The 11,653-nt window shown below is 37.8% G+C and overlaps 1 protein-coding gene across 1 annotated transcript; it reads left to right on the top strand.

Annotated features, from left to right (window-relative positions):
- Positions 1-6,200: 6,200 nt before the first annotated feature.
- Positions 6,201-11,226, top strand: LOC107797595 (protein TRIGALACTOSYLDIACYLGLYCEROL 4, chloroplastic-like). The gene is made up of 5 exons (XM_016620493.2): positions 6,201-6,600; positions 7,485-7,734; positions 9,177-9,558; positions 10,236-10,498; positions 10,827-11,226. Exons 1-5 carry the CDS (start codon positions 6,329-6,331, stop codon positions 11,022-11,024), a joined length of 1,365 nt encoding a protein of 454 aa, XP_016475979.1. The 5' UTR covers positions 6,201-6,328; the 3' UTR covers positions 11,025-11,226.
- The last annotated feature ends 427 nt before the right edge of the window (positions 11,227-11,653 follow it).

Here is an 11,653-nt window from a genome sequence, read left to right on the forward strand (position 1 = left end):
TTGTTAGCCACTCCTCCAGTAGTCTTCTTACTGTAGGTGGTGCCTCTCCTGTTGTAGACGTGGAGGCTTCCTTCTCGTGCGAAGCAGTTACGCTTTCGTGCGGGGGAGGTGAAGCGTCTCCCTTGGGTGTGGTATTTGGTGTCACGTTTTCGTTATCTTCCCTGCTGTCTTCGTTGATGGTGTTCAGGATGTTGGTTGTGACACCTGCTATTGCTTTTAGCCTTGCATCTCTTTTTCATGTCATTGTTAGTTTGTGCAAAGCCAGGAAAATGTGACTATTCCTTTCTATGATCTAGATAAAAACTGAAATCTAAACTAAAGATGCCCCCACAGATGGCGCCAAATTGTTTGACCAAAAGATGTTAAAACCTTTATGATTAATACAACTAGTGATAATGATGAGGTCAATCTTAGTCAAGCACAATAAAATCTAGATCAAGTGATGGAAGGAGTAAGCAAGATGAATGATGTAACAAATATGTTGGAATCAAATAAATGCTCATAAATGTAAAGACTTAAATGCACAATCAACCTTAATAGATGCAATCGGCGTTGGTTGGGGGGGGGGAGAATAAGTATGAGATGATTAGGGAATCTTTGAATCTTCTCAGATGAACAAGACTGCTTTTGTATTCACTCTTAGATGATTCTTTTACAAAGTGTTCTTTTGTCTTTTTTCTCCCGTCCCCTTTTTTCTTTACTCACCCTTCCTATTTATAAGGAACAATCTCCCAAAAAACTCTAAAAAATACAACATAGAGAATATTCGAAAGGCATATTCTTACTGTCTCCCACTAAGTTTACACTGTCATGGATGTCATGCATCGACTGACCGCCCTTAATCATTGCATTTCACCATGACAACCATCAAACGGTGCATCATGATAACCTTGTTCCTCGTCCTACCGGTAATGGTCGTGGTTGCCAAATTTGGACCCATACAATTATGCTGAAACTTTTTGTATTTTAGATGATAGTGACTATTTTTAATAATATTACAAATAATAATTATTTTTTAATTATCGGTCCGAAAACTGAATAACACATACTATTTTTATGAGAAACCGCATTAGTGAATACAGAGATATATAATTAGGCGTAATGGCTTCCTGGCCACTTAAACTTGTAGGGTTTTTGAAAGTCGATACACAAACTTTGGACTTTCCCATTTGAACACTTGAACTTGTATATTTGATAACAAATAAACATATTTGACCGTTGACTATGCATATGTGGCAGTAACAGAAGTGATATGGACAAAGTATGTGCAAATCACCTAAACTAAGCATGTCACTACAATAATTTTGATTAAAAAAATATAAAATAAAAAAAATACAAAGAAAAGGAAAGAAAATAAGCCCCTGCAGGATCACATTGTTTCAGCATATAATCTCCTTCTCTCTAGGAAGAAGGTAAATAGTAATTCCGCCACTATTCACGAACCATAACTCCGGCAACCGGCGGTGGATTTACGCAAATTTGGTGTCAAAAGAAGCATCTACTCAATGCGCACAAACCCCAATTGGTTTCATCTTCAAATTCATAACCATTTTTTGGAGATCTTAATTTTTCTTCTGCGGTTACTGTAGCAAGCAGAATTTCTACAAATTCATCATCTTCTTTTTCAAGTAAATGGAGTTCTGAAGAATTCATGAATGCTGCGATCTCTCCCCAGCCTTTGGTTGTGGGAGAGAAAAACCAAAACACCACAGAAACAATCCCAAACACCAAGCAAAAACAGTCCTACGCTGATCAAGTCCAAAACAAAATGCAGCAATTGTATCCAAGATCGACTTGAATCCTGTCCATGTTATTCATAGAGAACCAACAGTGGAATTCACCATTGAAGAAGTTAATGTTTTCACCATTGAAGAGGGACTACATCAAGCTGTCATACTCAAATTTTCATATGGAAAACCAAATTTGCAAGAATTGCGACAAACGATACCGAAACAGTTTGATATCAAGGGCTACTGTAACGTGGGATAACTAGAATTTCGATATATATTGGTAAGATTTGATTTGCTTGATGATTTTGTTCAGTGCTTATCAAGAACGACTAGTTTTATTAAGTCAAAAGGAGAAGAGTTCTTCTTTAGGACATTCCCATGGACAATGGGATTTAATCATCGTGAAGAAACGTCAAAAGTCGTGGTTTGGATTTCGTTTCCAGATCAGCCAGCAAATGTTTTTGCAAAAAAATCGTTAATGTCCATAGCATCAGCAGTAGGAAAGCCTCTTGCAGTAGATAAGGCAACTCAAGATCGAACACGACCAAGTACGGCAAGGGTTAAAGTCTTAATCAATTTAATGGACAAACATCCTAAGAGAATTAGGATAAATATAATGGACAAAAATTCTGGAAAAATAGTTGAACACTACCAGCAGATCGTGTTTGATAATTTACCAAAATATTGTACGTGTTGTAAACATCAAGGGCATGACGAAAAATCGTGTCGTTGGAGGATAGAGGAAAATAATGAAGAATCATTTGAAGCGAATAAATCTGAAGGCTTAGGAAATCTTGACAAACTAGAAGGTGATGCTAGGGATTTTTTGAATGCTAAACGAGGTGGACAAAATATGGTTGAAGGTGTTGAAAAAGCATCTGACCAATCTGGAGACAAAGGAGTTGAATGTGATAAGGTTGTGGATGAGAATCGAGCAGTTGTTCAATCAGCTGCTGTTAAGGTAACTGATAAGGTTGGTTCTGGTGATGCAGGGCAAAACTCTATTTCTGGTGCAATTGTTCTAGTTGTTGAAGCCATTGCAAGAGTTGTTCAAGATTTGATGGCTGCAAAAAGTACTGTGCTTGATCGAGGTTTATCTAGGGAGTCTAAACATTCAGCTATTGAATCTGGGCAACTTATGATGGATGATAATGCATTAGCTGCAGCTGTGCGAGCAATTGTTACCAAAAATAATGCAGCAGTAGCAGAGTTAGGTCAACTAGACAAAGTTGAAAAACTACCAAGCCATGTAGATTCACAATTGGAAGCTACTGTTGCACTAAATACAACTGGTAATCGACCTAATGATGGGGTTATCAATACTACTGCTGCACAAGATACTGCAAGGCAAGATGAGGAGCAACAACTTGAAGATGGTGATGCCTCATGTAGTGCAGCTGCAACAGGTGTTGAAGCTTCTGCACTTTTGAAACCTACTGTTACATTGGATTTGGTGGCATCACAGTATACAGCCCCAACAGGATCTAATGTGTTGAATGTGGATAATTCAATTGCCAAAGGTGCTGGGCAGGTAAGGCAATCTGCTACAACTCCAAATAAATCAAATATAAAGAGTACCAAATGGACAGTGGTGAATAAATCTACTAACAAGAAGCAAGCTACAGGTGTGCAAAATCAGATTGTTCCATCAAATGTTATTAGGGTCTCGAACTTTTTTGATGCTTTGGTGAATGAGGGTGAGCATGTTATGAAGGAGGCTGAAAATAGGGAGCAACAGATGGATGATGACACATGATCAATAGTTGGAAAAACCAGCTTTACAGGTAGTGGGAAACAACGGATAAATTCAAAGGACATAGGTGCTCGACTTGAGATTGCAATTGTTGATAATAACTCTAGTGAGGCAAGTCAAGTACCTGATGACTCTAAATCAACAATGAACATTTCAAATGCAGAGCTAACTAAAATGGTAGAGAATGTCCGGGCAGCTATGATGAGGAACACAACTTCAAAAAATGGGCAACAACAAGCTCCAGGCAGTAACACACAACAACAAACTTTCACAAACACAAGTGATCGAATAATTATTTCGAAGGACATTGTTCATGTTGATGCGCAAAAGGCAGAAGCACACAGTTCCAATGCTCCTAAGTTGCATTTTTTCCAATCCTAATGTAGAAAATATAATCAAGGATGCCCAGAATGAAATGATGATGAAGCCTACTTTGCTGAAACAACCGTTGGCAACCTTGAACACCTCCGTACATGATATCCCTTCTCAATCTGTGGGGTCGTTTGGGGAATTTGAAGGTGAATCTGGGAAGCTTATGTTGTCAACGGGGAATAACAACGAGGTTATACAAACAATCGTGAGGCTTAAGGCTATTAAATCCAAACTGTGGCAAGTTCAACGAGAGGAAGATGAAGAGGAGGACTAGGGCGATGGTTTTGCAGGTTACTCAGCTGAAGAAGGTGACGAGGAGTAGGATCAGGAGAGTGCATTGGAGGAGCTTGACTCTCTAGTTAAGTCAAAGTCTCATGGGAAAATTGCAGCAGTCCCCACGAGCAAATTAAACCTCCATGCTCCTGCATTTGTTCCCAGAATATCTCCTAGTGCTGCAATTCCAATTGCACCAGCTGGAATTTTGCTTCAAGATGCAGCAACATCTTCCAAAGCATCTTACTATAGGTGCTAACAGCAGTTCCCCAACTACAAGTCCAAGTCAAGTTGCAACTGCAGGTACAAGGCGGACTGTTAAAGCTGCAAATCCTACAGCTGATCAAGCAAAATCTGGGCAGCAGCAATTGGTGACCACTAAACCACTTATTTCAGAGGAGGAGAGAAAACTTTTGGAAGCTATGGTAAGTTCCATACATGTAATTCCTATTACATCTAGCACATGTCCTATAGGTAGGAATAAGAAAAAATTACAACATATTGGACAACAACAAAGTAAGGCAATAGTGGCAACTGGAGAATCTGCCTTGGTGTCACTAGAAAAGATTCAAAATGAACCACAACCTATGAATTTAGTGAGAGAGCTTTTTGAACAAGGAGAAGAAGATGCAATGCTACAACAGTGTAGAGAAGAGGCAGCAAAAAAAGGGGATCTATCACCAATGCATTGCGGCAAAGGTAAGAAGACTCATACAAGGAAAAATAGTTGGGACGACAAGGTTAGTGATTCTTTTAAATGTTAGGCAACCTCCAATGAGAGTTGTCAAACAAAAGCAGGCTGCCCCAACTACATCAACAAGGTCCAACCGTTCAAAAAAGAAATGCTGATTTTTGAATACATTTTGAACACGGTTGAGGAAAACAACAAAGAATTACAAATTGAAGATTTTACAGGTTTGGAAAAGAAGGGACAAGAATTTAATTCCTACTACATTCTATTTTATCATTTTATAAGTATACTCATTTGTAATATCATCACAGAGTATGTTATAAGGCAATGTGAGGCACATAGGAGTGATTATATAGCCAAGGCATATAGGTAATAATACCGGTGTTATTGTCCCCCTTATTTGTACTTTTCCTAATTGTTGTATTTTTCTTTTCTGTTATTAATAAAAAAACTAGCCTTAGGCGCTTGCCTAGCGGATTGCAAAAAAAAAAAAAAAGCCCCTGCTCCAAAATCATTAAACCTCTATTCCCCTCGCCATATCATCTTCTCCGAACAAAGTCACCGATTGTTTCAGAACCTAAGGCGGCGAATCACCTCCTATCGCGGAAGATTTAAATCATCGATTTTTGCTCGTCGGTTAGTGCTTTGGAAGCCGAAGAAGATGATGAATCCTACTTGAAGGATTGAATGTCGGTTTTGGAGTTTTGACGAAATGGTTGCAACAGTCAAGCATCGGTTTTGGAGTTTTGACGAAATGGTTGCAACAGTCAAGCATCGGCGAAACCAACAATGACCGAAAAATCCACAAATCGCCGAAAATACCAGTCAAAGCACGAATTCAATTGCAAGCAAACTATAATAAACAGTCTAATCCCTCAAACGGAAAACCAGTAATAACAAATAGCAAAGTATCAACGGCGAGTGACATAGCACCGGCCTACGAACAACGACAGTGTATGGTCGCTGGAAAGTTTGTAAAATCGGACAGTATCTAAAGATTTTCGGTGAGCAGCAAAAAAACCAATTTTGTTAGAAATGAAAAATGGTGGATTTCATGGAAGTTCATGATTGATTTTGGTCGGTCTATTGATTAAAAAAGGGGGACCCCAATCAGTTCGGGTTTGTTTTCGCGCCCTTGACGTGTAACAATCTCATTGGTCATTTGCTGATTGGATGGACACGTCTGTGTATGTATAATACACACGCATAGGCTCAAGGGTCAGAAGTGTTTATTAGTTAAGGGAATCATGAGTTCGAGTGTTCAGATGGAAAAGTCCAAAGTTTGTGTATCAAAAGCCCTACAAGTTTAAGTGGCCAAGAACCCACTGCGTCATATAATTAAAAAGGAAAAAATAAGAAAGAGAAAAAGAGAAGGGAAACGGCTAAACCCCAAATTCAAAACCCTCCTTTGATAGTAGTCACGTTCTTCCAAAATAGAGCGACAGTCACAGATAAGGAAAACATCCGCACTCCCCCAACCTCAACCTCGTTTTCGCCGGCGTGTAGAAAATGGCGAATATGAGGACGGCGATGGACGCAGCGTTTTGGGACCTCAACATATCTACACCAAATGCCCTAGACTCGACGGCCCGGTCCATTCCTGGAGAGCCCAAACCGCTCGATGGCAGCAAGGCCAGCAGAGCCCTCAGAGTCCAACAACTCTCTCTGCTCGGAAATGGGTTTCCTCTGGGAATCATTCCCTCTTATTCTCCCACTCCCAATAAGGAATTGGGCTCTTTTGCTCTTCACTCCCTTTTGTTTAAAGCTTCCACTTCTAACTGGTAATATAACTATCTACTATTTACAATTTTCAACACATACTAATGAAGTTGTAGCCTTACTCTTTGATTTCTCAACATGATGTAGTAAATTTCATTTAGATTCAAAATTTTGTCTGTGGATTATTTCTGTTCTCTCTTTAAAAAATGTGTTGGTAGGTAACCCAGGAATTAGTCTAAGTGTGCGCAAGCTAGTCCAGACACCACAATCAAAAAAATAAAATCACGTTTACTACTATAAATGTTTCCTCTATAAGTCAAAATCAAATTGAACATGTACAGAATAGTTACTGAATTCGACTTGTCTAGGTGGCAAAATATTGATGAACTTGAACTTGCAACTGCACATATTTCTTCAATTCAAGGACACCAAGCTGTCTAAAATACTAAACAGAATTATGTTGATTGAAAAAAAAAAGCATTTATTGTTTAAATACACAAAGTTCTTATACTTGAAATGGATGAATTTTTACCAAATAAAGTTTTTGAGGAAAAAAATGAGTGCCTAACACGATGTACTTGGTGCCTGGGCAAAAAGCTTTGTTTCTTAAGTAGAAGAGAGTTTTCAACTAATTTCCACAACCACATTGTGATAAATGCACATCCTGGAATCAGTAGGGAAGTAATATGCTATTTCCCAAAGTTCTTTATCCATCAGGTGTTTTGCTTCAAAGCGTAGCACTTTTGACTGTGTCTTCCAGCTAGACATTTTTATGATCTTCATTTCTTTCATAGCTGATTGCTTATTCTGTGCTTGGACAACCATACTGGTCAAAGAGGCTCTACTGACTATTTTTTCTCCCCCAATTTGCTGCTTTCTCCCTTTATATTGCCCTCTCTTTATATATAAGATAGATGAATTATTTATCTATGATTCACCTTCATAGGTGGCTTGGGTTCATAGGTCAGTTTCGGCCAAAGAAACTGTTTTCTGACATTAAAGCAGAGTTATCCAGTGTAGATGAGTGGGAGCTGCCAGTATTAAAAGACATTGGCAAGCATTTCTTGGAAAAATCACTTTATGCCTTTAATGTGTGCTCACAGCTATCCCTGACACCCTCTTCATCTCTGTTATTGAGCACTGAAGAACACGGTGAGAAGAAAGGACGGCGCTTCAGGGCCATGCTTCTTAATAAGGCAAGGATCTGAAGTCCTTCAACATGTGGTGCTCTACTATTGGAATGCTATCTTTTATTTCCTTATATGCTTTCGTTAAAGATGCATTTTTGCTCGTTAATGTGCTTCCATTACTAATGTAGGGATGGCAGTGCTGCATCCACGGTAGTCAACATCCTATGAAAACCCATAATTTCATAATGCCACATTAAAAAACTGATTTTGATGTGCATAATATCTTAGGATACAAATTGACAAAAATTGCCAAAGTTTGCCATTTCTCAAACATTTATTTCTGATTAGGCTTGGTGGGTTTTCAACTTAAAAGATGATATTGATGCTTTTAGATTTAGTAAATGATGACAGGTTGTGGCATGCATTGTTGGTCTTTTTATTTGATCCTTTAAGCCCGTTTGCGCATCCAAAATAGGTATTAATAAATGGTGTGCCTCTATTTTGTTGGTTGTTATTTTTCTGTTTTGTTCCTAGATTTGTATCTCGTTTAGGACATGCATTAGTATCCCTTTGCAATCCCAGGCTTTAGCACACTGTTAGGGGTCATTTGGTTTGACGTATAAGGAGAAATAATCTTTGTATAGAGTAGTTTTAATAGTTTACAACGTTTGATTTTTATTTTCTATTTTTATATAGTTGATCCTTGTATAGAATTATACACCAATTGGTGTGTTATCTTATCCCACGACCAACATGGAATAACTAATCCATGTATAAGCTATACATGGATAAAACACCAAAAACTATCTAGCGTCTTTTTCTTAGAAGCCTATCAAGGTCAAGTATCCTAGGCTATAATTGTAAACTCATTATTTTTCCGTTTAAAAGATAAACAAATATTTTAAGTGTTATCTTGTGTATCCAAGTTTAGTACAATGACCAAACGCCAACAAGAAATAATTGCATTACTATTTACTAATCCCTGTATTATTAAACCCTACATTATAATCCATGTATAAATTGTATTTGAACCAAACAACTCCTTAGAGTTTTGGAACCTAGAAGGCTACTCTACTTATTACTTCCTTTGGTGTTACATTTCGGCATTGGCAATCATGGGCTTTTCCCTGTATAACTAATCTAAGTGATATTTCGCTTAATTTTTTCACTTTTGTTTAAACAACTTGGAATCTGTTGCCTCTTTGTTAAACTGGAATAATTCAGCAGAGAAACAAATCCTAAATTGCTTCCGCTGGAGTACAATAAGATAAGGAGAAGTGAAGGTTCCCTGTTTTATTTCTCCTAGCTCGCTTTTTAAAAGATGAATCTTCCTGAAATTTGAGAATACCTAACTTATTAACGAAGTTAAATATTGAACATCATAACATACATGTAACTATGAATGAGTCTATCATAGCGTGCTCATCTATGTGGTTAATTTGTATTCCCAGCTTATGGGCTTTTACTATTGTGATGTTTGATTCACTATTCTTCCATATTCGTTGCAGCTTCCTGAGCACGACGTTACTTTGGAAGCAGCATGGCCTGAGCTATTCATAGACCATAAGGGAAGATATTGGGAGGTCCCAGAGTCGATATCCTTTGACTGTTCATCGCTGGTTTCCGAGAATGGATTCCGATATCGTTTTGGTTTACATAAAAATGGTGGCCATCCTCAGGCTGTGGATAACATTACCGATGAGCCACCACTCAATCTGATGCAAGGAATATGTGGAAAAGCTGCCTTTTCTTATGAGAAAAGCGAAGATCTGTGGAGAGTCAAGGAAAAAAAAGAGGACATTGTTATCGAGACAGATAAGGGACGGTTTTATCGCCCTTCTTATGATATTCGTCTTAGAGAGCCTCATGCAGCAGTATCTGGAATTATTGGTAACTTCACTGGCCACAAAAAAAACTATAGTGTACTTGATTTGATACAGCTTGATAGTTTCCAGATTGTTTTATGACATTGTTTGCTGAACTACACTGTGATTATCTTTTATGCATACAAGATCTATATCTAAACCTTCAAACTGAATTTGAAGTATCGATGGACTTGGAATTTAAATTTCCAGCACAGAAGATAAATGTCTAGTTTATTCAAATATACAGACAGTTTGAAATTATCCTTTCCTCTGTATGAACTTTCTTGCCTTGCCTCTGCTAGAATCTGGGGTTTCAATTATTTCTGTGGAGTTATTTGTACCCAATGTGAAACATTTTAAAATAATTATTACATACATTTCAGAAGTATTGTTTTCTTTACTTTGGTAACTAAATTGACTTAATGGGTAGGTTAATTCTTGAGCATGTTCCTGGAATATTGCAGAAGCGGACAATATTTTCCTTAAAAAATTCTGACCAACTTTGTTAATATCTCATGAGAGCTTTGAATCAGTAGAACTCCTTCAAGTTTCTTAGCATCATCAGTTCTTATGAAATTGGAGGGGGTGACAATTTCGTGTATATGTGATGCTATCCAGAGTGCTACTCCAAATTCACAGCATTCACAACGTAGCTTTATGTTCCTAGTCTCTTGCCTTATCTTGTACTTCAACTTGGTATAGGGGGAACTCTTGAGGCATGGCTCAACAATTCTAGGCATAGAAGGCCCTTTGGTGTTGATTTATTTGGTTCACTTTGTTATACTTTTCAACATGGTAAATTCAAAGAGACGTTCGGAGACCTCACCAGGATAGATGCTCGTCTAGATGTCTCATCTGCTTCAGCATTAGCCAAACAGGTTACAAAAGTCTTCAGAAAAGCAGCAGCTGATAATGCAAGAGATGTGCTCTCTTCACCCAGGCTCGAATTGATACTTCAGCAACAGGTAACTATCAAATATTTGTTTCTGTCACATTGTCTACAGAGGTCATTTGAATGTATACTAGATATGATTTAGACTCCATAGTCTAGTAGCAAGGAAACACATTTGGAGGACAAATAAATTAGAACTGATTTTATACTAACAAGCTTTGTTTCGTAGGAAACTTAATGGTGCTTTAGGACTTGTAGAACTTAAACTCTTGAGTGGAGTGCATGTCTAAAGCGGAAGTTGCCTCACCAGTGCCTTTGTGAATGGAATTTTATTTTTTTATATTTGTAATGCATGTTTTTTTGACCATGGTGTTATATTTATGTTTGTGTTTCAAATGCAGGTCGCAGGGCCAATTGTGTTTAGAGTAGATTCAAAGTTTTTGCTCAATACGCCGGCTGGCAGGCCTGGCCTACAATTGGAGGATTTCGTATGCAGTTTAAATTACTCTTTGAGGGTTCTGCAGTCTGGGAAAGTGGTAGCATGGTATTCTCCTAAAAGGAAAGAGGGAATGATCGAGTTACGCCTATTTGAGTTTTAGAACTTAGCCTCAAGGTTTACTTTTTATGTTGATTGCTTTGTAGTTAGAACTGTTGTCGCTGCAAACGACCCTTGCATCGGATTCATAGGCAATTCTTGTTCGTTCTTAAATACTAGTCACCTTACTTTAGTTAATTGTTTTTATACCTTTTTTTAATTCATTTCGAAAAATTCCTTGTGTTTGGAGATGCCGAAGATAAAAAGCTATAGTACCCGAAAGACGTTGAGATGTTCCAATCGTTAAAGGCGTTCTTAGAATCAAATGTTCCTATTTGTAAATGGTGTTACACGAAAGCCATTTTAATTTCTGGATCTCTAAACATGCTCCATTATTGGTGATATGAAGTCTAACAAGTAATAAATTTAATAAGAGCAGAGGCTCAATTTTTTTTAAAAATAGGGTACAGATAGTGAGTTAGCTCGCATCATAGTGCTGAAAGGCTGGACTTCAAGCCTGTCAATTTCACCTACCTGCTAGTCTGTACAAATTTTGCACTGAGGTTTAACTGCGCAAATAGGAAGATACGAATTCAATTTGAATATTAAAAGGATTACTCGATATAACACAAAATTTCTCCACCTATTCCTTCTAGTCGGGCCTCTTGGTCTATCATTATATCTCGAGAAGTA

The sequence above is a fragment of the Nicotiana tabacum genome, chromosome 7 (assembly GCF_000715075.1).
Source record: "Nicotiana tabacum cultivar K326 chromosome 7, ASM71507v2, whole genome shotgun sequence".
NCBI lineage: Eukaryota > Viridiplantae > Streptophyta > Magnoliopsida > Solanales > Solanaceae > Nicotiana > Nicotiana tabacum.